This window comes from Pteropus medius, unplaced genomic scaffold, assembly GCF_902729225.1.
Source record: "Pteropus medius unplaced genomic scaffold, Ma_sr-lr_union100, whole genome shotgun sequence".
Taxonomy (NCBI): Eukaryota; Metazoa; Chordata; class Mammalia; order Chiroptera; family Pteropodidae; genus Pteropus; species Pteropus medius.
In genome coordinates, this window is record NW_024350927.1 from 1548015 (window position 1) to 1573956 (window position 25942).

Below are 25942 nucleotides of genomic sequence, written 5' to 3' on the forward strand. Positions count from 1 at the left end.
ACTTCTCTCAGAAGTGAGGGTTATCATCCTGTTAAAAGCAGGTCCCCATCTCCTTTATTCCCTGCCCCTCACTTTCTCCACTTCATGACACTTTCATAATTTTTAGTTATTTATGTTTCTTCGCTGGCTATCTGCCTAGATGTAGACTCCTGAGTGCAGAGATTTTGCCTGGTAAACAGTAGATACGCCTTGAAGATTTTTTGAGTGAATGAATGAGGACTGAACGGAGGATGTGAACAAGGCTTTGCTGGGATATAACCAGCAGCCCAGTAGCCATCAGGCTCTCTCAAGACCCTCACCTTGACCTTCCCAGAGTCGAGGCTGACCTCTGTGTTGGAGGAACCATAGTGTGTTGGGGGAAGAGGGAGTTCCCCCACGAGAACCCAGGCCCCATCCTGGTCTCTTTCTTTGGGGATTTCCAGGCCTGAGACCCAGGCCCTGGAAGGGACCAGGCAGTGCAGCACAGGTAGCTGTCTGGGGAGCCAGTGGCCAGTGGAGATGACTCCGACCTTCAGGCTTGATGAGGCAGTCCCCAATGTTTTTAGGAGACACCAGCCTGTACCCACGGGGTCCTAGATCTCAGCACAGCGTCCCTGAGTGTCCAGGACTGAGTGCCAGCCATGGAAGGAGGGTCCATCGTGTGGGTCCCAGGCCTGGCTGTGATCCAAGCTCGCAGCTAGGAATAGGCCCCTGGATTTAGAATGTGACGCTAGGGTAGTAGGGCGCCTGCGCCTAAAACATGTAGACATAACTCAGCTTATTGTATCACGCATGTGTGGCTGAATGCCACTTTTATACTCTGATAGGTCTGGAGCCATGCGGTCCCCTGGGGAGCAGAAGGGGAGCACAGGAAGGGGAGCAGAAGAGCAGAAGCAAAAGAGCGCTCCCAGCAATGGAACTTTGCTCCCCGCAGTGAAGTTGGTGTCTGCTGTTCAGTTCTCATGTCGGCCCCTCGTGCCTTCCTCCAATGGGGTGTCTCACCACTGACACCTTCCCTTCTCGATCAGCTCGGCATTGGCACATTGGTAGCATCTTCTTTCTGCTGACTCCATGACACTTGTCAAGCAGCCAAGCTGGATTTCAGAGGGCGCCTGTGTGGTCCAGCTCACGGAGGCCAGAAAGCTGAGTCGGGGCCTAGCTGGCTTTGGTAAGCAGAATAATGACCCTCCAAAGATGTCCATGTCCTAATCTCCAGAACCTGTGACCTTATACTACAAGGGGAATCAAGGTCATAGACAGGATTAGGTTGTGATTCAGTTGACCCAGAGATGGTAGAGTATCCTGGCTTGTCCAGGGGGGCTCAATGTAACCTCGAGGTTCCTTATAAGGGAAAGAGGAGGCAGGAAAGTCAGAGAAATAGTCAAAGATGCTACTCTGCTGGCTTTGAAGATGTAGGAAGAGATTACAAGCCACAGAATGCAGGCCGCCTCTAGGAGCTGGAGAAGGCAAGAGAATAGATTCCCCCCTCAGCCTTCGGAAGGAGCCCAGCCCTTCTGACGCCTCGACTGGGGCCCAGTGAGACCCATTTCAGATTTCTGACCTCCGGAACTGTAAGGTAATAAATTTGGGTTGTTTTAAGCCACTAAGTTTGTGGTAATTTGTTACAGCAGCAGTAGGAAACTAATACCCTAGCTATATATTTCGCTGTGTGAACATGAAAATGCCATTTTCAGGGGCCCCAAAGAGGACTTCTTTTGCTTCCTCTCTGCATTGGGTTAGGTTCCTGGGGCTCCCCAGTTGTCTCATCCACAGAAACCTAAAGCACAGGAGACAAAGTGGAGAAGCGAGAAGTTTCCAGGGCTTTCCGCTGGGTCTACCCAGAGCCCGATGGCCAGGCTGAGGGTATCTGGGAGTAGGACAAGCATGCTTGAAAGCTCACCCCAGTTCTCCCAACTTCAAGCACTTGCCTTCAAACAGTCACATTCCCCACCCCAAGCTCTTTCAAAAATTGGATTTTCTTAGCATTTTCATTTGTTCAGCTTCCCCTGGAGGTGACCTTATTCTGATCAAATCTGGCCACGTGAGGGGCATCGGGAGTCTATTCCAGAGAATCTAAGAAAACCGTGGTGAGAAAGTTGTCTCCTGAGGAAACGCCCGTAGCATCTTCTCTAACCGCCCGGAAGCAACGCGGTCCTGGGCCAGCCTGAGTGTGTTTCTGTCTTATGCCACCGGAGAGAATGGGGGTGGGGTTGGAAGGGCGACGAGCAGAGAGAGTAACTTCCTGGGGCTCTGTAGCAAGCCTGCCTGGCCTCTTATGGGGCCACAGGCCTCCCCATGGGCAGGAAGGAGGTTGCTGCTAAGGGCATGTGGCAGGCCTTCCTATGCTCCACACGTATCGGCTTCCCCCATTGCTACACTCACAATGCAAACTTCTGGCCACAGCCCAGACTCTCGCCCTGCCACCCCCACTTGATCCTGGCAGCCTGGCATTTGACCCCTGGCCTTGCATTTACATGTCTGTATCACCACAACTATCCATACCAGCCCTAACTTGCCCTGTGGCCAAGATGGAACAAACTCACAGTCTTACTAAAACATGGGCTTGTCAACCTCACATTCTTCAAGGGCCAGGCAAACAAATGTTTCAGCTGCAAGAAACTCTTCTGTTCTCGCTATTGTGTTCTAATCCCAAAGAAGGGCCAAAATTAGACTCAAATCATTTGTGTTTCTATAGATTTATTAGCCAGGATGGAAACACAATGGGATCCATACAGAACACGTATGTAACTGACACATACCTGAAGAAAACCACCCACCTCTTCCCCATCCCCCCTCACTCCGAGTGGTTCATTCCCAGAACTGTCCTATTGTAAGCTGTCTAGGGGGAATCTGGCCCCTGTAGGCACCCCCACTCCTGAGGCATAGCAGGATATGGAAACACTGACCAGAGGTCAACAGAAAGCCTAAGACCAATCCTGCCGGGAGTTTCCCTTCCCTCAGAGAGAGGCCCCGAGGGCCAGCAAAGCTCCCTACGCATTATGAAGGATGTCTTCACCCTTGCACCCACCGTCTTCCCAATCTCCAGGAATTTCCCAGATACTTCTATCTCCAAGACATTCCAAGAGGTCTGTAGACAAAGCCGGACTTCTGAACATCAGATAATGGAGAATTTATAAGGCTAAGGGACAACTATCGTTTCTCCAACATGCACTGAGAAGCACCTACCATGTTGAAAGCTCATTCCGGCACTGGGCAGGGTAGAGAGTTCAAGATCAGGTCAGGAGCTTGGCAGTTGGAATGATGCTCCCACCTTGAGCTAAGTGGACCCCCAGCTCCTTCCGTGCAGAGCGAGAGGCAATCAGACCAAAGCAGCATCATGGGTCCTTCCTCCTTTAGGATACACAGGCCAAAAGGGCAGATGAGATGCATGGATGTCGCTAGACCCCAAAGTGAATTTGGCCCCAAATGGAGGATTTGAGATGGGGATGTTTGGAGGAGTCCCCATGAGTCATGTTGATCTACATGAGAGGCCACAAGAAATGAGGTCCTCCTTCTTGGCAGGCCAAGAGGAATCAAGCCTGAGAACCATATGGGTTGCAGGTGAGGAATGAACACTTCTAGGAAAAAGGCTTCTGAGAGGGACAGGTCACCCTCAGCATTCCATCTGGAAGCTTGGGGGTCCCTCGACACTTATCATTCAGGGGCCTGTCTTAGTCTCCAGCACCTGGGCCAATGTCTCGCCCCAGGAGGAGAAGATGGTGGGTGGGACAGGCTCAGGGCACCATGTGCCACCACTTGAAGGGGAAGGGCTGGCGGCGCACGTTGGTGCCACAGTGCACCTCCCCGTGCAGCATGTGGTATGGAGTGAAGTCGTCGATGAAGGTGCAGTGCAGGCCCAGCGGCTCCAGCAGCGACCGCACCTTCTCCTCCAGGCAGCAGCGGCCGTTGATGATGGGCCCGAAGGGCTTGGGGATGCCCAGGTACTTCCCCAGCACCAGCATGTTCACCTGCAAAGAAGCGGGATGCCAGGTCAGGGGCAGCACTTTATCATCGGCTCCCACCCCAACACCTTTACTATACCTGGTAGGAAATGGGTTTGTCTCTTAGGCAGCCTTGAAAATAGCTACTCGCCCTTTCATGCAGGAACTTGGGTTAGTAAGAACTCTAGCCAGCTGTGCATTCCCATGGGAGCTTCCACAGAGCTCACAATAACGTATCTCTCTGGTGACTGCCCTCCTTATTGGTGGATTGTGGTGATTGCCATGTTTGTGCTCCAGAATCCCAATCTCCTAGGCTGTAGCTGAGTGGACGAGGGTAGACATCTGACCCGAGATGGACCAATCAGATTCTCTCTCTTGGGTATTTGAGGCTGATATGGCAGAAGAATCGAGTCAATCTCTGCCCATTTATGTATCAATAACATGTGGCCATATTCATATTTGTCTGTCCCCAGGGATAGAGAAGCAAAAGAAGCCAAGCTGGAGTTGCGGGGGGAGGAGGGAAGAGGGAGGAAATGAATAAAAAGATAGACATAGAAACAAGAGACAGTTACAGGCCCTCCTGAAGCCCCCTCTGTAGCCCTCAGCTTCCATAGCACCCTTATGTTAAATCTCCATCTCTGGCTGAAGCTGGTTTGGGGGGCCCTCCATGTTTCTTGCAAACACAGGAATCTGAACCCATGCACAAGCTTCTGGGGGCACATACATGATTGCAGGGCAGCCTTAAACATGCAGGAAGGAAGGGGAGTGATGAGAGGCTTTGCCGGTGGGGAAATCGAGGAGGGCGAAAGGTTAGCTAGAAGAGGGAAGGAAAGATGGACGGGAATGAAGCAATGGTGGTGTGGACGGGCTTCCTGCAAGGCTCAGAGGATGGGTGAGCTGAGTTCCTCTGGATGATGGGGAGGGACTGGAAGTGGGGAGGGGAGCTGGGTGATCTCCAGCAGTGCTACTCAAAATGTGGTCCTCTGATAGCAGCATCATTGTCACCTGGGTGCTGGTTAGAAAGGTAGCAGTGTTTCAGGCCCTACCTCAGACCTACTGAATCAAACCCCTTGGGTGGGGCCCCAGTGGTCCAGGTGTTCCAGAAGCAAGTTCAAGTTTTAAAAGCACCAGAGGCAAGACTCTTGGGGCTTACTCAAAGGCTACTTCTTCCAAGAAGCCCTCTTGGATCTCCAGTTCTGCCTCTTAGGCTTTGATCCACCTTGAAACGGCCGCATCACTTTATTATACAAAATAGATTTTGGGGGCAGGTGCTTGGAGAGGGGAAGAGTTTCTCCCTCTCCAGATTAGATGGGAAGCTCCTTGAGAGCAAGGAGCAGGCTTCGCCATCTCTGTATCTCCTACAGGGTATCCTAATACATGAGGGATGGATGAATAACAAAGCCTGAAGAAAGGGAGCAGAACACCCATCTGAGCCCCGAGCTGATGCTGCATGTTTTAAATGCACGACCTCACATAACCATCGGTTCACTCCGTAAATATCAAGTGGGTCCCTGGGAGGAGGGACGGCTTCTTCTCTGATGGCCCATGAGCAAGGGACTTAGCCAATGTGCATCCATAGTGACCATAACAGTCAACCAACTAGAGGCCTTACTGCTGACCCCATGGGACTCCTGATTCTCTCTGTCACCCCACCAGCCAACACAGTCCTAAACGTGGCAGTGACCAAGCACCTTGCCCTTCTGGGTAGGAGAGGCTTGAAGGCTAATTCGATGAAATCTTAAGTCACAGATGGTGGCCTCACCAAGTCGGGGAAGAAGGCCACCGCCTTTCTCTTCTCAGTTTTGAAGAGCTGGGGGATGTCCACGATGTCCTGCTCAGTCAGGCCCAGCTCCCGCTTCAGCACCTCCCGGTTCCAGTCGATGCAGCTCTGGGGGTGGGGGAGAGGTAGATTTGGGGAGACCCTAACGATGTGTGTTGGGGGCCCCAAGGGGTCATGTCTGGTTACGGAGAGGTGGGCTGCACAGCTACCCATGGATCAAATCCCCACGCAAACCTTATCTTTCTGTCCTTTTGTCAAAATACATTTGTCCCGTGTCCCGCTCCTCACGGTCCTATCCCACTAGCTGGGCTCTGAATGAGAGTGTTCCAGAGTGTTCTATGCTTGACCCGCTTTTCTCCTCTAGATCCTTCACTCCCTAGGGGATCGCCTTCAGTTTCACAATTTACCCACCATCTAGCACTGAGAACTCCCCAGTTTCCATCTCCCAGCCGGCCCTCCGTCTTCACTCAGGGTCGGCCATCTCCTCCACCTCCCTCCCTCTTCCCCGGTACAGGCATTGTCCCCGATCCTTGTGTGTTTAACCCCCTCTCGGCATTTGCTGCTTGTAGGAGCCTGTGCTGGAGATTGTTTGCCCTGCCAGACACACGCTACACCTCCTCTGCTCTGTGTCCCCGGAGACCAATCCTTGGAAATCTGGTCTCCCACATCCACTTGTTTCTGATTGGGTTCAGCCAACAGGAGCATTGGCAGGAAGTGGGGGGCTGGTAAGAGAATTCAGTGGGTATTTGTTCCTCCAGCTCCCTCCCTGCCAGATGACTGTGGATTGGCCGTAAAGGTCACAGCTCCCATTTCAAATCCCTCTTTTCACAGCGACTTCTCCAGGTTCCAGTACGAACTCCCTTCCCTAATTCCTTCGGGCCTAGGGGTGGTGACAGCTCCCCTCTTCCTGGCCTGAGGAGACTGCACAACCTTGTTGATTTCCTCAAATGCTTCCGGTGCCTTTGTAAATATTCCCTTGATTAAACTTTTCTACAGTTATTCAGCTTGAGGTGCCATATATTTCCTGCTGAGACCTACTGTCACTACTCCCTAACCTCTGCCATGATATAATGACATAGTGTCAACACAGCAGCCGAGAGATTCTTTCAAAGCCAAAGTCAGATTAGGTTTCTCCTCAGCTCAAACCCCTCAGTGGCCTCCAATCTCACTCAGAGGCACATCCAATATCCTACCAATGCCCTACAAGGCCTCGCGTGACCCCATTGGCCTCCTGGCTCATCCTCATACACTCCAAGCCCCATTGTTCTACCTCAGGGCCATCATTTATGCTTTCTCTCTGCCTGGAATGCTTGTCTTCCTCACGTACACATGGCTTACCCTTCATTTCTCTTGGGTCAAAGGAGGGGGTTAGAGCTCTTGTGTCTGGGCCTGTTCTAGCCTGAGCTTTCATGAGCCATGAGCCTCAGGCTTCCTTTTCCCATCTCTGTCCCCAGCCACGCCCACCTTCTACTCACAGCCCATGGCCCTTGTACCTGCACAAACTTATTATAGTTGATGAGGTTTTCATTGGAGAGGACCTGGTTGATGGAGATGGTGTTGACCCGCACATTACCTGTGAAGGAGATAGAGAGACGTAAAGGGAGGGGCAGGAACAGCACCAGCACTGAGGGCCACCTGCTCTGGGAAGCAGCCAGGCAGAGGCCAAGTTCATAGCTACTGGTGTTGCTGAGTCAGCAGCTCTCTGGCCTTGGGGCATTGGTAGGCACCACCCAGCAGATCTCAGCTTGGTCACTACACAAGTCTAGGTGTGTGAAGAATGGGAGGGGCAGGGGGCCACGGTGCTATGAACTTTAGACCTTTATTTGAATTCCTTGGAACTGTTCGTTTCTTTTATTGGCATTTTACCCACCCTCTCCCCCAAGGGCATTGGGTGATGATCCCTCTTCTTTTGCCTAGCGGTGTCAGGGCTGGGCCACCCACCTGCCCACCAGTGCCAGCCCTGGTGGACACCATTGGACCCTGTCCCTGCCCTCCAAGAGGTGAAGCATGGAGCTCCCCAGAGACCTAGCTTCCTGTCTGCTTGATGGGGTGTCTCTGGAGACAGGGCTAGACAGGGAAGGGAGGTTAAAGCAAACAGCCCACAGTCTTCACAGCCGTCATTTATTCAGCTCTTACCACATGCAGACCCTGAGTTCAGTGCTCTGTGTTCAGTACCCCATTTAACCCTCACTGCAACCCCACAAGTTTGGGTTGCATTATTATATCTACTTTATACATGAAGAAATTGAGGCTCAGAGAGATAAAAGACTTGACCGAGGACTTCCAGCTAGGGAATAGGGGCTTATGATCAAACCCAAGCCCAGTGCTCACAAAGGGCCTCAGGCTTTGACCAAAGGAAAAGAGACAGCTCTCCAGACCCAGCTGCCCATCTGCAGGCTGAGCATCTTCTCCATCCCAGCTGGGGTCAGACAGCTGGGGTCTAGTGCCAGCTCCACTGCACTCTTGCTGAGGCCTCTGGGCCAGCAACTTCCCCTCATTCTTGGGTATAAAGTGGGTGACAGTGTTCCTCCCAGGCCCTAATGAGGTCAAATGAGATGAGGGGCATGGAGCACAGAGCCTGGGGCCAGGCACACAGTAGGTGACTACTGAAGTGCACTGGGCCTCCCTGGTCACTGCCCTGGGTGTCAGCTCACCAGAACAGCTTGGTGGCTCTGTGTGGCCTGAAAATTGTGAGTGTCTCCCACTTTCCTTTCCAGCTGGGCAGTTGAAAAAACTGTTCAGACTCTTCCTGGGCCTCATTCACTATAAACCTGGTACTTCCAGGAAAGATGAGGAGGGCTTTCCCCTGCCCAGTACATAAAATTTGGATGTGAGGATTTTTAAGGCCTGATCTGGGCTCAGAGGAGGCTGGTCAGTCCCTCTGGGAGCACTGGGGTTGGAGGAGGCTGGGGACCTACGGTTCGTGTTGGGAGAAGGGTGAAGGTAGCGAACAGAGAGAAAGGGGCATGGGAAGAGACACGCGGGGCTTCTAAGTTCTGCACAAGTTTTTCCTCTCGCGATAGGTTTGGTCCAGGGAATTATTTACCTCTCATAAGGCCAAGGAAATCTACCATCCTGCATGCAAAGGGTCTCTACCCTGAGACCCCCCTCCCCAGGTCCCTGTCAGAGAGGAAGGGTCCTCCAGGCTTCATGCAGTCTTGGTAGGGATGGGATTTGAGAGCCACCCCAGCAAGCACACCCACCTACCCCAGCCCCCACCAGCAAGCTTCCCAGCAAGAAAGAAGCACCATTAAAGGTACTAAAATATAAGCTTTTTCTTTCTCTTGCCCTGTCATGGTGTTTATTTACTTGTTATTTGATGTTGAGCTCCCTGTGGCATGAGCTGTAGACCCTAACAGTGACAGGAGCTCCCGCTGGGACTTGGCGCATGAGCACAGCCCGCCACCAGCTGCCGGACCTTTCCCCTTCCCACAGGCCGGCCACCCCAAGCGATGGCAAATGGGTGATCAACAAGGGTATTGTAGCCTCTGCACTGGGATGTGCCAGATACCCAGATCAGGGGTATGCGAGAGGCTTAACCCTACCAAATTGCCCACCATGTGCCCCATGGCACTGCCAGCCCAAGACAGGGATGACTGACTGATGCTAGGTCCTGCCCCGAGATGCTTAGGGGCAGGTGGGCCCAACCCTCTCCACACCCAGGTTCCAGCTGGAGGTGGAGGGCTGCAGCAGAGACAGGGAGCCTGGGTCTAGGACTCCAGGGGAAGGGGGAGTGAGCAAAGGGAAGTCAACCCCAGGAGGCGGCCGGGGGCAGGACTGTTCATGGGGCCTTTCATGAACCCAGGCTCCAAGCCTCCAATAGATGCTCCATTGATCAATCAGATTCACCCACAAAGCGCAAATTATTAAGAATTTCAAGGCAATGACTATGGAGCATTAAACTCCAAACAAAGGGCCCTCCTGAGCAAAGGGGCCTGTGTGATTCCGTTGGTCGCATGCCCGTGACACTGGCCATGCCTCCACTCTGTCCATGCCCGGCCCAAGCTCCTCGTCCACCACAGTGCTCCCTGCCAGCTCTTCCCCAGCCATGGGCAATGGTGGCTGGTGGAGCAAGGCACGCAGAGGCAGGAGTGAAGTCGCCTGCATTTTGGGGGGACAGCCCTTCTTTAAAATTTGCCATCCCTCTCTCAAGCCATGATGTGCCTTGCTTTAGGTGAGGAGGGTTGGAAAGCTGTGATGAGGGACACAGCACTGGTACCCACCAACAAGCCCTTCAAACAGGAGGGCTCTGCCATGGCCCCACTTCCGCTTTTCCTGGAAGAGCTTGAAGCAGGCACCAGGACTGGCCAGGAGCATCCGGAAGCCCTGTGTGGAGAGAGCGGACTCGGCTGAACTCCCTGGCCTCAGCATGGCTCCCTGGAGCCCATCCCCTGATCCAGATGCCAGGGACAGTCGTGTCACCTAAGTCCTTACCTTCCCATCGGGGGCAGGAACGAAGCTCAGAAACTCATCCACGTGGCCCACGGCCAACCAGTCCACAAACAGCTCCACAGGGGGCTGCACCCTCTGCGCGTGAAGGAAGTCCCGCACCACCTGGGTGACTCGGCGGCCACTTGACCTGCAGCTCAAGGGATTTTTTTTAAAAGTTACTTAACTCCAAAAATCTATGCAGAAATGGAATAATAAGAGTTCGAGATTTCTGCAACATCTACCAAAACAACGAAAGCAACAACCCATGCATTGCTTTTGTAAGCAGGAAAGATAATAAATGGATAGATTTTAAAAGTCCACTCAAGGTGAGTTCTCAATGAGGCAGATGTGGGACAGGTCAATCATACGAGTCAGTGACCCCACCCCACCCCACCCCCAGGTCTCGCCATCTAGGTAAATTCTCAGAACCTCCCTCAGACCCTATCCTCACATTCTCCAAGAGACTGATTTCACCTCTATATCCACCCCTCGTGGCCAGGTGGCTCTTCCTTGAGTTTATCTTACATTTCTCTGGCTGCAGCCTCACCTGCCTGCACATCAGCCGGGAGAGAGATGGACAAGGCCACCCTTGAGGGGCCTCCTAACCCTAGCATTTTATGGTCATGAATTTAAACCCCATTCTTTTTTGCCTTCTGTGGAAAGATCTAATGGCTTAGCCCAAACTTCCTCTTTCTGTTGGATCATGTGTTTGAGAGCAGTTAGTCTCTCCAAAGATTCTTGATTCATCAGTTATTTGATACCAAGTCTGTTTTAACTGTTTTGCTGAATTTGGTTGGCTCTATTTCTTGGTCGATTTCACAGCAGATAACATTACCATATAATTTCTTTTCTTTTCCATCAGTTTCCAGGTGTCACGTGATGAATAAGACAATCTATTACTCTGTATTTGTGTATGTTACTGTCATCTCACTTTTCATGTCCTATACTTCCCTTCTCCTGCTCTTAAGAAAAGATCTGATATTAGTCATTTACCTCATAGTATGAACAAGCTTTAACTTACATGAAATTTCTCCCAGTACTGTTGAGACTTAAAGCTTTTTCTTCTGTAACTATTAATTGACAGCAAGACTTATTATTTATTTTCTGAATCAGAAGACCTAAGTCTAGTCATAACTTTGCACATTATGTGACTTTCCAGGTCACTCACTTTCTCTGAGCCAACTTGTAAGCTGAAAGAGTGGGACCGAATGACCTCTTAGGACTCTGCTCGCTCTAGCCTCCTCAAATTCCCTGAGGGAAGTGTGGACAGTGTCTGGCGGACCGCCTACCACCCCCGCCACCACCCCATCCGTGACTACGACTTCAGCTCTCCTTCCTTCTGGTTCTCTTTGAGGAGTGGGATGGCCCCTCGCCACTCCCCAGCCGCGTCGCCATCCCCACCCTCAGCCTCCACCCAGGATCGCCTCTCCCTGCTCCTCTCACCCAGGCAAGTTGCCTCCAATGAGGATCCTCCCCAGGGGATACTCTCTACCGTTGGCCACCACTGGGGGGCTGACCTCCAGGTTCCCGAAGGAGTCCAAGCCACACACAGAACTGCCTTGGGGTTCCCGAGTCACATAGCCAAAATCTGGACCCTGGTAGGAGAAACTGAGTCAGGCTGGTGGAGCAGGGTCGGGGGAGGCTGCTCACCAGGAAGAGCTCGAATGGACTTGCTGTGCTCTGAGCTCCTTAAAGAGGGGGCAGGAAAGGCCGCCCATTCTTCAGATGGAAATACTGAGCCAAGGCAGGGATCTGGCCTATTCAATAATTCTTGCATGCAGGGACCCAGGTTGAGAAACACACAGGCCCTCTGACCCTGGTGACATATTAGAACATGTTATTCCCCGTGGCCACAGGGAGGTAGCACAGAGGGCCCTGGTTGCTCCTGCACTCCCCATTAGACTCAGAGACCAAGGCCATGGCCGCCCCCTTACTCTCTGTTCCACCTTTCTGCCAAGTCCGGCCGAAGGGCAGAGGCTGGTGATGGCTCTCAAGCCTCAGGCTCTCAAATCTGGAAAAGGGGAGGACTCCCGGGGCACCTCTTAGAAGGAACTTAAGAGATGAGGGCCCCTACCATCCGTGTGATCCAGTGGTCAGTTGGACGCCTTTCTTCCATTCTCTAAGGCATCAAGAGAGTCTCCCTTCTCTCTTCATGGGGGTTCATCGAGACACCTTCTTTATTTTATTATCAATAATAATACCAGCTAACTGTGCTGGGTGCTCCCTTGGTGTAGGCATAGAGAAGCCTCACAAACACCTGAGGCCAGGGCTATAATATCATTTTTACTAATGAGGAAACTGAGGCTCAGAGAGAGGAAGTAACTCATGCAAGGTCACACAGCACATGAGTGACAGAGCTGGGTTGTTCTGACTCCAGAGCATGTGTTCTTAACAGCTATACTGTCCTGCTTCCCCATCTGGGCCGCCAGATTTAGTAAATAAAAACACAGGATGCCCAGTTAACTTTGAATTTCAGCAAAACGACACTTATATTTTAATATCAGCATGTCCCATGCAATGGTTGGGACATCGTACTTATACCTAAAAGACACTCTTTGCTTATCCGAAATTTAAATTCAAGTGGGTATCTCCTATATTTTACCTACTTCTGTCCCCAAAGAGCATGTTCACAGTGCTACCCTCTGTACGCCACACCCCCAGTGTGGCCCTCAGGGCTGGGCTGTGTGGCCTGGGCCACTCACCAGTATCCTTTTGTAGGGGAAGTCCTGCAGTTCTCCGTTCCTTGGGGAGTCAAAGACCACAGGGAAGGTCTTGTGTGGTGCCTGGACATAGCCCAGCTCCATCTCATCCTGCAAATGAGAGAGATGCCCAGCTGTGGACAGTCAACAACTTCTCCAGCTTGCTTGGCACTGAGCGCTTCAGGGAGGACTAGTCTCAGGAGTTCTCTGTCTCAGGGAACTTTGCCCTTTGGGATGAAGAGGGCAGGGGTCGTGATGGCTGCTGGCTGGAAGAGGGGTGTGCAGTTGCCTAGCGTCACACAGTAAGACAGGCTAGGAATGAACGAGAACAGGGGTGTAACCTTGGGCATGTCCCCAGGCTGGATCAGGAAGGAGCAGACACAGGGAAGGACGCAGGGTCACCTGAGTTGGACAGGCAGGCTGCTGGGCATCAGCTAGCACCTCTACGTGTGGCTTCTACGTGTGGTCATCAAGTGCTGATGGCTGGACAGAGCTAAAGGGACCTGAGCAGGTACAGATCTGCCTTCTCCTCAGACCCATAAACATGTCCAGGTTAATTCTGACCTTTCTTGTCCTGGAGGTAAAGATGGCCCAGCATTGACAAGCTACACACCCAGTGAGAAGCTTACTATTATGTGCCTGGCCCTGCCCTTTACAAATATTAACTCCCTTAACGCTCATGCCTATGCGGAGGCACCATTATTATTATTACCTCATGTTACAGATGAGGAAAATGAGGAACAGAGAGGTCTAGTTATTTGTCCACGGGCACACATCTAATCAGCAGCACAGCAGGATCCGAACTCAGGTCGTCTCACTCCAGGGTCTTGCCCTGAACCGCCTAATTGGATGACTTCCAGCTGCGAAAGCTCCTTAGCCTGGCATTCAAGGCCTCCCACCTCGATTATTGCTCTTCACAGAACCTTGGCCTTGGCCAAAGACAGCACATGACATTCTTTCTTATGCCTCCCACCTCCAGCCCTTTGCCAGAACCACCAGCTACTGAGTCCCAGTATGGCCCTTATCAGCTCTTTGGCCCATAGGATTTGCCTGGCTGAGAGCTCCTCGGGTGGGTAATAACAGGAAGTTGTCAAGAAGATGGAGTGACACTCTGGTAATGGCACGCGGCCTGCGGTAAGCGCTTGCTAAAGGGCTAAAATCATTATCCACCCATTTGCCAAATCTGGTCCTGCTTAGATGCCCTTCCTCCTGGATGTCTTCACTGATCCCTCAGACAGAAGTGATACCATCATCCTCCTCCAAACCCAGCTAGGACTTCAGTGGTACCCCCGCTACATCTTAGATTGTTAAGAGTGGGGATTTTTATCACAATAATTCACCACATCAGGGCTTCTCGGCCTCAGCACTATCGACATTAGGGACCAGATAATTCTTTGTTGTGGGGACCGTCCTATGCGCAGTCAAATGTTAGCAGCATCCCTGGCCTCTAACCACTGAAAACCATGAACACCACCGCTCTCGGTGTGACAAGCAAAAACGTCTCCAGAGACTTCCAAATGTCTCTTGGGGGACAAAATCATGTTCTGTTGAGAACCACTGGTCCAGGCTGCTGAGGCAGGGAGCATGTGCCCATCCCAGTGCCGAGCCCAGATCCTGGGATGAATAGGTGTTGAATGCAGTGTCAGTGTGTACCTGGGTCTTCAGAAAGTTCTGGAGAGGGTGGGCAAGCTCTAGGTCTACAATTAGAAAGAGCAATTCCCGGGGGAGGATTATCGCAGCACCAGGTCTTCCTGAATGTCTCCAGCAGCACCTCCGGGCTCCCCCGGCTGGGTACTGCCGAACGGCCGTGGTACCTGGATCCAGCGGTCATTGCGGTTCTCAGCCTGTGGGCAGATGGTCAGCTTGCAGCCGGCCTTCCTGGCCAGCTCCGCCACTGCATCCACAAAACACATGTTGTTCTTCACACTGCGGACACGCCCGGGGAGAGCGGCTCAGGATGGGGACGGGCCTGAGGCCAGAGGGATCACCAGGGTCAGAAGCACCCCCAGTGCCCCCAGACTCACCGGCACACGTACACCTCCAGGGGCGGCAGGGTGCTGGGTGTCATGATCCAGGGCGCCACGCGAAACACCACGGTGTCGGTGAAGATCGGAGACTCGGAGAAATCCTGCAGGAGAGGAGCGGTGGGGACAGGGCACTCAGAATCCAGACGCCTGGGTGAGTCAAGGACCCAGTGACCCTGACAAACCACTTTATCCCTTAGTTTCTAGAGAGGAAACAGCGGGCTGGTCGAGAAGCCTGGGGTCTCTCTCACCGGTGGTGCCTGTCTCTCCCGGGCATGGAGCCCTTTCGCCACCCTCTCTGCCTGGCCACCCCCTACCTCATTGGAGTCATCCAACAGGGTGACGTGGAAGGAGATGAGCCCCGTGAAGCCAGCATCAGGGAAGGAGAGGCCCTCCACAAAGAAGCGCTCCTCATCCCCGTGGGAGCGGGGCACCTCGTAGGACATCTTGTCTTGGCCCAGCGCGTGTCTGTAGGCCTCGCACGAGTCCTCGGGACCTGGGAGGGGATGGAAGGGGCAGTTGTGACTCCCCGGTGGAGCTGGTGAGCGTGAGGGATGCAGGAGAGCTTTGTGACCTCGCCCAAAAATGCAGGCCGAAGGATTCCTGCCTCTCACCTCCCACCGGCAAAGGAAGAAAGATGCTTAATACCCAGTGTGGGCACAGCCGCGGGAGGGAGGCAGTGGGGAGGACAAGGTGGCAGCCCCTAACAAAGCAATGTCTGCCCCTAACCACCAATGCCACTTCTAGGTATCTTTCCAACAAAATACGAATACGAGGGTGTTCGCTGGTTGTTTACACGCTCATTGAACAAATATTTACTGAGCACCTACTAGGTACCTGGGAGGCACAGCTCTGGACTCAGGATCCAGCCTCTAAGCAAGGTCCCTGCCCCCAAGAAACCTACACTGTAAAATCAAAACACCGCAAACAACCATATGCTGCACAAGTTACAGACCTCCACACTTCGCAATACTATGCAAATGTGGAAAAGAATGAAACAGAACTAAATAAATACGCAGAAAGCTGTGTCGGATCGGTAACTCAGTGAAGGAAACAGGTTGGAAAGCAGAATGTGTGCACACCACACCCACACACACCCACACACACACACACACTCATTTAGTGTGTATAGAAAAAAGTTGGGAAGAACACATACCAAGCTGTTAACAGAGAACACATTTTAAGAGGAAGATTCAAGGGGAGGGACAGAGGACTCTCAGTTTTTACTCTATATGCTTCTATATCGTTCGATCCTTTGAAAAATGAGCATCTTATCGCTCGTATACATTTATTTTTTTGAAGGTATTTTATATTCTTGCTTGTGCTTGTGATAATGGCGTTGTGGCTATGTGAAGCAATCGATAGGTATTTTTTTTTTTTTCCTCTTTAGGGAGATGCACACTGAATTTTGTAGGGACAGTATCCGTGGTGCCTGGGACTGGCTCAAAAATATTTCAGCGAACGGAACGAGGCAAAGGGGTAGCTGTTGAATCCAAGTGGTTGACCTCTGGGGGTTTGTTACATTGTTCTCTCTACTTCCGTGTATGTTTAAAATTTTTGATAATAAAAATTTCTAAACATACTTAAAATGTATTTTAAAAATTCATTCATCTACTGAAACAAGCTCAAGCCACGGCTGTGCTGGAGATGCCAGCCGACCAGTCCCGGAGCATCTGACTCTTCTTGCTCTGGTCCCTAAGGCAGCCCCAGAGCCTGAGCTGGGCATGCCCACCTGCCCAAGGTGGGGAACCGGGCCCCTTGGCAGTGGGGTGGGGGATGGAGGGGTGGGCATGAACTCACCACAGGCATGGAAGACCCGTGCCCTCTTGGCATCATAGCTGGAGGTGTGGAGGACGAGTCTGTGGTCATCGAAGAGGGCAGCGGGACCCTGAGTCCGCAGAACCATGACGGACATGTCTTCCAGGTCTATGGAGCCAGACAGAAACTTAGGAAAGGGCCTGGCACACAGTAGGTGCTCAAATAACGTTAGCATCCTCTGCTCCACAGGGAGAGAGAGGTGAGTCAGCTCCTTTCCAGAGATGGCAATGAGGATGTTGGGAGGGGCAGCTGCCAGTCCGAGCCAAGTTTTGAGTAACTCGAGGTGTGTCCAGGAGCTGGAACTGTGGCCCTGAGCTCTGCCTACAGAGTCACCCCTGTGGGTCAGAGTCCCTGCAGGGTACCTGAATGGTGACCCTGGACACCAGGGACATGGGCTACCCCGTCTTCCCTCACCTTGCAGACAGCGCACACGCTGGTCACAGTTGTCCCGGTCATCACAGGCCGGATCGTCCCTGTCACAGTTCACCAGCAGGATGGCTCCATACCCCCTGGGCCCCCAGACCCACTGGCGCTGCCAACGACAAAGCTGAGCTGGTGATGGGGGCTGGGAGCAGGCCGGTGCCTCCCTCTCCCGCAACCTCTTGGCCAGCTCCCTAACCCTGCCTCTTCCCCTTCACCCTACCCTGTGAGGAAGGCCCGTTCTCCCCGAAGCACATCCTGCTCAAAGAATGGCAATGGCTCTCTACCTCCCACATCATCAAGTTCAGACTAACAGCTTGTCTTTCACAGCTGTCTGTGGTGCGTCTCCAGCCAATGTCCTCTTTCTCAATAGGCAATCTCCTGATCCTAAATCCGTCCCTCCCGGCCTTGGCACCTGCTGTTCCCGCCCCACGGAACGGAATGCCCTTTCTCTCGCATCCCGTTAGAGCCCAGTTCAAGTGGACTCCCTTCCGGTAGGTCATCCTTGCTCACCCAGCCCACTTTGACTTTCTCCTCTGAACAACCACTGCATCGAGTGCCACCACAATTCAGCCCCAAGTTCTTTAACAGTTTCATACTTGATAGAGTTCCTTTTCACTTAGACCAGGGAGTTAGCACACTACAGCCCACGGACCAAATCCAGCCCACTGCCTGTCTCTGTAAATCAAGTTTTATTGGAGCACAGCCATATCCATTTGTTTTCATAGTGACGATAGCTCTTTCACACTACGGTGGCAGAATCAAGTCGTTGCAACAGAGACCGCATAGCTGGCAAAGCCTAAAATATTTACTACTTTGCTTTCTTTTTTAATTATCTTTTTTACTATCATTTTTTAAATTTTATTTTATTATTAGTTTCAAGTATACAGCACATTGGTTAGACATTTACATAGTTTATGAAACGACGCCCCTGATCACTCTCTCCTCTGGCTCTCCGCCAGCCATGACACTACTGCCAACTGCCCCCGTGACCCTCTATCAACTATTAATCTGTACTTCTTTAGCCCTTTCCTCCTTTCTACAAGCCCCTCGACCCCCCACCCCTTCTGGCCATCACCAGATTGTCCTCTATATTTGTGAGTCTGTCTTTTTTTATTAGTTTGTTCTTTCTGTTCCTTAGATTCCGCATATAAGTGAAATCACGTGGTATTTATCTTTCTCTGACTTATCTCACCCAGTATCATAACCTCCAGGTCCATCCATGTCTTTGCAAATAGTAGGATTTCATTTTTTTTTTAATAGCTGAGTAATATTCCATTGTATATATGAACCATAACTTCTTTATCCAATAATCTGTTGATGAGCATTTAGGTTGCTGTCATATCTTTACTACTTTGCTTATAGAGAGAAAGTGTGTCCATCCCTAACCTAGATTAAAAGTCCAGGAAGACTTTTCCCCACAAAGCAAGGCCTAGCCCAGGGCTGGGCACATGTATGCTTGATAATTCTTGGTGATGACTTTCTCCTAGTGAAAGAAGATCCCCAGCCATGCCTGGTTGGCTCTGCTGACCGTGGCATCAGTGAGGAGGCAGGGGATACCTGTAATGACTTCATCCTTCTTAACCCCACCTAGAGCAGTTCCAAACTCCACACCCCTTTCTGGCCCCAGGCCAAGATGCCCTACCTTGTCTACGAAGCTCCTGCTCTCCCTGCCCTCACAGTTCAGGTCGCAATCCAGAGCGATGTCTGCAAGGAGAGGGCAGAGGGTAAGTGACCACAGGGTTCCCAGGAGCCCAGCACAGGCCTGTGGCTTCCACCTTCTAGCATCCATCTCAGGGCCTATCTGGGGCTGGGCGAATGGAAGTTGTTTCCAAGAAGACACTGACCAGAGGTGGGGGCATCTGGAGCCTCTCTCCTGGGGTGGAGAAAGAGGCTTTGGGCAGGAAGCAGGGTCAGAGCACAGGCCAAGTCAAATGCTGCCACCTCCAGGAAGCCTTCCCTGACCCTTCCCTCTTCTGCATCCCTACAGCCCTCTATGTCTGGGGCGTACCCTGCACTGAGCCCAGGTTGCCCTAGGCATTCCTGGTCTGTGCGAAGCTGCCACATCTCCTTGGGATGAGGCAGTGAGCCTGGACTTTGGTGTCAGCCAGACGTGCATATGAATCTGGGCTCTCCTACCTACTGGCCGTGTGGCCTCTCTGAGCCTCTGCTTCACCTCACACTCCCAAAATCTCAGCCCCCCTCCCACCTTCTTCACATGTCACCCTAGAAACAGAGAGAGACTTTACAACACAAAGGAAGCATTTAAAGGAGGGGGTGGGAGGAGAAATAATTTTTAAACATGTGAAAAGATACCCAATCACCATGCAACGTGTGGACGTATCCCACAAACATAATGTGGGCAAAAGGAGCCCAATCCAAAAGCATATGTGTAATATGATTCCATCCATAGGAAATCCAAAGATAGTCAAAAATAGACCATATTACTCCAGTACGCATATTCGAGTGATAAAACCACAAAGAAAAGCAAGGAAATACTTGTCACAAGATAGTGGTTACCTCTAGGGGAAGGAAGGAGTTATGATCGGAGAGGGGTATGGTTGGGAGGACTTTGGGGTGCTGACCTGGGTGATGGCTCCTTAAGTGTTTGCTTCGTAACTGCTCATTTATGTGTGTGTACATGTGTGTGTGGGTGTGTATAAAATAAAGCTTTGTGTACTTTTCTGTATGCGTTTTTTTCCAATGAATGAGGGTATATGAGTGTGTTCGGGGAGGGGAAGGGGAAGGAGGGATTTCCAGCCTTGCTCCCGACTAAAGGAAGGTGAATTAAAGCAACAATGAGATGACCAACCTCTCCGATTGACAAAAACAAGGAAAGCTGACAGTGCACAGTGTTGGCCGGACACCTCCATATGTGGCTGGCAGGTATATAAAGCGACACCATCTTTTTGGAGAGCAATTTGGCAATATCTATCAAAATTTACAATGTACATTTCCTATAATTCAGCAGTCTGCTTCTAAGAATGCCTCCTGAAGATGGAATATTTTCAACTTTCTTGCTAACTGCTCTCCAAATGCTTGTACCAATGCAAACTCCCTCCCACAGTGCGAGAAGCTCCCCAGGTCCACGTTCTTGGGAATGCCAAGTTAAGCTTCTTTTCATTTGGGTTCTGATCATTGGGTCTTTCTCCTCTGTGAATTATTCATATTTCTTGCTCGTTTCTATTAATTTTTCTTTTTTTCTTATGGATTGGTGTTTTCCATAATCTCTATGCATTGAGTCAACCATATGCATTGCACATTTCTTTTCCCAGTCCAGAGCTGGACTTTTTTCTCAGCTTCTGTTGGATAGTTTTAAATTTTAATAGTCTAACTTACCGATCTTTCCCCTTATGATCTGTCCTATTGTTTTGCCTTGTTAAAAGAAACAAACAAACCTTGACCTTGAGTTTACAGATATTCTCTTCTAAAGGCTTTAAAATTTTGATTTTCACCTTACAATGTTTAACCCATCTGAAATTTATTTTTGAGTATGGTCCAAGATACGGCTCCGAGTTTATTGATTCTCACACGATAACCACATGAGTGTGGGTCTGTCAAGTTCTCAATTTGTTCTATCGTTCTGTATTTCATCCTGCACCAATTTTCACACTGCCTCGAATACTACAGCTTGGAAAAGAGTCTTTCACACCATGAATCCTTCCAACTTGTTTTTCTTCAAAATTTTCTTGACTATTCTTGCCTTTTGCTCTTCCATGTGAGTTTCAAGGTCAGTTCTATGAAGTTCTAGTCAAAACGCCATGTTGGATTTGGATGGGAATATCATTGAATTTAGACTGTTTGATGCTGTCCCAGAGCTGTTAGATCTCTGTTCTGTTATTTTGTTTGTTTCGTTCTTTCTTTCTTAGTATTTCAGTTTGGGTAACTGTTGCCCTATCTTCAAGTTCACCGATTCTTTCTTTAGCTGTGTCAAGTTCTACTAATGGACCCACAAAAAGCATTTTTTATCTGTCTCAATGATTTGTATTTCTAGCATTTCCATTTGAATCCTTCTTTTAGTTTTCATCTCTCTGTTGAAATCTCGTTCATGCATGTTATCTACCTTTTCCTCTAGAGCCTTTAACATATTAATCACAGTTACTTTACATTTTCTGTCTGATAGTTCCCACATCTGTGTCATCTTGCACAAAGTTTATATATCAATTTGTGAAGAACTGGCCAAAAAAAATTTAAGTTGGAAAAAGCAGGGACCAGTTCCATGTCTATATATTCCTCTATTTGCTTACGAAATGGGGGATAGACAGATATGTATGTATCTACTTGTGTATGCACAGCATGTCTCTAAAAAGATGCTGGGCCTGGGGAACTGGAAGTCTTGGGTTAGAGGGAACGAGGTTTACTTTTCAATGTACAGTTGACCCTTGAACGACTGAGGGGTTAGAGGTGCTGACCTCCCATGTGTATAACTACAGTCAGCCCTCTGCATACTCGGATTCCCAGCCGTGGAGTTAACCCTTGAACAACACAGGTTTAAACTGTGTGGGTCCATTGAAAATAATCTACGTATAAGTGGACACGCGCAGTTCCAACCCATGTCATTCAAGGGTCAGCTCTTTTGTACGGTTTACATGTTTAAAATGTGCATTTCTTACTTTCATTTAAAAAAGAAAACTAGTTGACTTTTGTAAAAAGGCCATTGCTCAATGCCATTCCCAACCACCCCCCAACCTGCTCTCGGCCGAGGCCCCTTGGCCACGTCTTCAGCATGGCCCCCGACTTACCGACACAGGTGAGGTAGAGAACCGCGTAGGCCAGGGGCAGGGGCTTACGGCTGGAGTAGTAGGAAATCTGAACCTGCAGAAGGATGGGCCCAAGATCATGTCGACTGAAGCCAAGAGCCCTCATCCTAAAAGACGAGTCTTGGGAAATTTGGCGAGGAGAGGAGGCAATCTCAGAAATCTCTGTGCACTAAAATTCAGTTTACCAACTCAGCTCTTCCTTTAGCCTTCTCTGTGCCATTTGTTTTTCCTTTGCCTCAGTCGACCCATCTGTAAATGGGAACTATCCGTGAGGGATTCTATGGAGACCCGAGTCCCAGTGTGCCAATGGCTACTGTGTGGTTTTGGCAAGCCCCCGCTCCCCTTCGGGTCTCAGTCCCACCATTTGTAAAATAAGGAGTTTGGACTGGGCAGGATTTAGGGACTCCCTTCAAGCCAACCTCCTTATCTGTGTGACTCCAACAGGCCTGGACTTGAGCCCAGCACCTCTGGGTTCTGTGACCTTGGCCAAAGCCCTTCACCTTTCTCAGCCACCTCAGTTTCCACATCTGCAAAATGGGGACCATACAGGTTCCTACCTCAGAGGACTGTAGTGCAGCTTAGAGAAGTGCTGTGTTGTTTAAGTGTCATAGGAAGTGCCCAAGAAATATCAGCTATTGTTATCGGTGGGCAGGTGGCACTGTGTAAGAGCTCAGATTCTGGATGCGCCACGTGTAAACATCCTGGGGAAAGTTACTATCCTCTCTGGACCTCAATTTCCTCAGCTATAAAGTGGGGATAATAATAGTTCCTACCCTGTAGGATTGATTATAGGCTGTAAGGATTAAAGAAGGAAGGCATATGACATGCTCAACATGGTGCCTGGCCTACAGCGAGCACCCAATAACTGTCAAAAGTGGGGTTGAAAAAGGTGAGGATGATAAAGCAGTTGGAGGCTGATGCATCAAAGCCGTCTTCGACCCATGGCCCTCCACTTGGACATTCCCCGCTGATGTGGGTCCCTCAACTGTCTGGCTCTGATATTCTCCTCTCAGCCAGAGACTTTAGGATATTGCAGAAGCCACTCACCCCTTAGTCGAGTGGGAGCCCCTAAATCCTGTAATTACTGACCCCCATGTGTCAAGCCTCAGCAATGATGCTCACCTCAGACATACAATTACCTGGATCCTGGCCAAAGGCTGGGGGTGTAGCGCGGGTACGTCTCAATCTCTGTGATCCTCGGGCCAAGGAAGTCAGGGTGGGGAGGCATCCACATAGCCCCCAGCTCGGCAGGGCAGCCAGAAGGGGCCCCTCACAGGCCGCAGGTCCTCTCTCACTGCCCCAGAGACTTCAACCTGACCCTCACCAACTCTGCTACTACTAGATCATGTGATTTCAGGTAAACCATGCCCCTTCTTGGTCTCAGTTTTCCTGTCTGTAAAATGGGCTCATTGAGTCCTGCCCGAACTGTCTTACAGAGCCCAGTGGAGGGGCTCAGTTCAGAAGCTTGCATAGGAATAGAGGCAGGAGCGGTGGAGGGAACCTGCCCCCAGGTGTCAGGCAGGTCTGCGTTGAATTCTAGCTCTCCTTCTGACTACTCTCATGGCCCCGGAACAGTTACCCTGAACCTTGGTAGCCCCACCTGTGAAACGGGGACCAGACCTGCCTCTCAGGGCTGTGGGCTGGATGAGCTCATGGCTTCCCAGTGCCTGGCACATGGTCTGTGCCCTTAAAGGGCCAGTTTCCCAAAACATGGCTCCTGGCATAGAGCGTGAACCCACCACTCCCACACACCAAGTCCTGGTTCCCATCTTTTTAAGGCAGCATCACCTGTGCCGAGCTCAAGGGCCGCCCCATTTCACCCACTTTTTAAATGTCCCTTGACCCGGAGCCAGAACATTGCCTACAGCTGGGGTTTGTTACACTCATTCTTGCTAGGTGAATGAGCAGCGAGAGGAAAGGCGTGGGAGTCATCGTGCCTCCGAGAAGGGCATGGGGAGAGGAAGAGAGTGGCTTAGGAAGAGGCGAGGCAACTTGGAGAACTGTCACCTTGGAGAAGGGGGTCTCCTCAGGGAGCAGCATCTCTCCCTTGTCCCTGATCCCTGCCTTCTCTCCTTCATTCAGAGTGGCCGTGATCACCTAATCAACCCTCAACCTACAGATGGGGAAACTGAGGTCCAACACAGAAGAACTGGGACACCTCCTTTCACAAGAGGTCTTGGAAAGCAAGAGAAAGAACAAATGCTGGCTCATGTTTTGCCCCACACCAACACTAGGAGGAAGGCGCTATGATTTTCACCAGCTGGAGAAACCGAGGCCTAGGGGGCTGATGCGTGTCCCACTTGCCAGAAGACACACATTTTGTGTTTTTAAGTTGCAATGCTGGCTGGCTCCAGAGGCAGGCTACCTTGCACTCTGGGGAAAGAGAGGGCGCTGGGCCTTTGTGGAGCCCGATCACTGCCTCCCCACCCCACCCGCAGACCAGGAGACCCACTCACATGGCCGTCGTTGAGGTCTTTGCTGGGAGAGTTCATGACCACGATGATCTCCAACCCTGCGTCACAGTGCCACCGCCTGGTGTCCGCAGGCTCCCGGCCCCTCTCCATGCTGGGGGAGATGTAGACGTCCACATCAGGGGTCCCGTAGACCTCAAACATCTCTGTGCCCTCCGGTACTGACCTGGGAAGAACAGGGAGAGCTGTGGGAAGTGCTAGGCGGGGAAGCCCTTGCTCAGATGCTTGAGCTTTGGCTCAAACTCTTGCTTCCTCCAGGAAGCCTTCCCTGACCACTCCAGGGCTCTTGGATCCTCACAGTAAGTTCCTGAGAGTCAAGCCTGGACCTCACACAAACATATACACATTCTCACATTCCAAGGCTCTGTGCTCATTCGCATCTCCCTTGCGACTTTCCCAGGCATTAAGTGTAGCGTTAAGAAGTCTGTGAGGTCTTCTGGCTCTAGGACTGTATTTCCTCACTCCAGCCAGTCTGGGAGTCCTCCTGGAAATCTGTCTGTTCACCCTCCGATTGCCTGTGAGGTGCCCACTGCACACGCGAGCACTGCCAGGCTAAGGCAGATACACCCACCGCTCTCCCCAGAGCCTTCAATCCCCCTGGGAGCTGAGGACGCGGGGCAGACAGATGGGGCTCAGGGCCACAGGGGCAGGGGTCAGCAGGATCCCATGTAGGGAGAGTCCACTGTGAGCCAGGGGGACCGGGAAGCTTTATAGAGGAAGCAGCACACACATGCACCTAGGAGATAACAGCAGCTGACACTTGCTGAGCTTCTGCTATGTGCCGGCCATTGCGTTTCTTTATGCATATTATATCATGGAATTCTCTCAATAACCCTAGGAGGTAGGTACTATTATTTGTCCCCGTTTTACAGATGGGAAAACAGGTTAAGTAACTTGTCGAAGGTCATGGAGCTAGTAAGTGGCAGGACTTGGACCCAAACCCAGGTCTTCTGGTTCCTGAGCCCACAGTCTCACCCATTAAGTCCCCGAGAGTAATGACAACGATAATCAAAACCCTCGAGGTCCCCTCCTGCACACTTACCATGGAAGGCCTGGCTAAGCCTTTCCAAGCACTGGCTCATCTAACGCTCACCGTGGCCCCAGCAGGAGGGGATTATTACTCCCCTTTACACGTGGTGCAGCTTTGGCCCAGAATGGGCCAAGAGACTTCCCCAGGGTTGCACAGCTGGTCATTCCACCCCCAGCCCTTTCCATTCCCCGCCCCACCCGGAGGAGAGCAGACCTCTTCCAAAACACCCTCCTCACTCCTCCACCAGCATGATTCGGATACTTCTCAATGTGGCTTTTTTATAAAAAGAGAAATAAACCAAAAATCCAAGTTCTAGCACCACCAGGCAGGCCCCACCCCCACGTACTGCTCATGTCCGCGTCAGGTGCAAGGGGCTGACACACCTGTTTCTCCCGTCAGATTTAGCAAAGAAAAATACAGAACGCCCAGTTAGACTTGAATTTCATGTAAACAACAAATAATTGTTTTAGTACAAGTATGTCCCATGCAATATTTGGGACATATACTTAAAATTATTAATTATTTATTTGGATTTCAGATTTAACTAGGCATCCTAGATTTTATCTGGTAACCCTCCTCCCACAGCCTG

At 51.0% G+C, this 25942-nt stretch overlaps 1 protein-coding gene across 1 annotated transcript in view; it reads right to left on the reverse strand.

The window, feature by feature from the left end:
- Positions 1-2195: 2195 nt before the first annotated feature.
- Positions 2196-25942, reverse strand: part of PADI3 (peptidyl arginine deiminase 3) — a 29837-nt gene continuing 6090 nt past the window's right edge. The window contains exons 2-16 of the mRNA XM_039842090.1: positions 24309-24489; positions 21835-21907; positions 18738-18799; positions 17087-17204; positions 16655-16780; positions 15172-15350; positions 14855-14958; positions 14645-14756; positions 12834-12941; positions 11575-11726; positions 10135-10279; positions 9924-10026; positions 7194-7273; positions 5683-5808; positions 2196-3947 (exon numbers count right to left, since the gene is read on the reverse strand). Coding sequence (XP_039698024.1) covers positions 3714-3947; positions 5683-5808; positions 7194-7273; positions 9924-10026; positions 10135-10279; positions 11575-11726; positions 12834-12941; positions 14645-14756; positions 14855-14958; positions 15172-15350; positions 16655-16780; positions 17087-17204; positions 18738-18799; positions 21835-21907; positions 24309-24489 — 1903 coding nt within the window. The 3' untranslated portion in view covers positions 2196-3713. The remainder of the gene's footprint in view (positions 3948-5682; positions 5809-7193; positions 7274-9923; positions 10027-10134; positions 10280-11574; positions 11727-12833; positions 12942-14644; positions 14757-14854; positions 14959-15171; positions 15351-16654; positions 16781-17086; positions 17205-18737; positions 18800-21834; positions 21908-24308; positions 24490-25942) is intronic.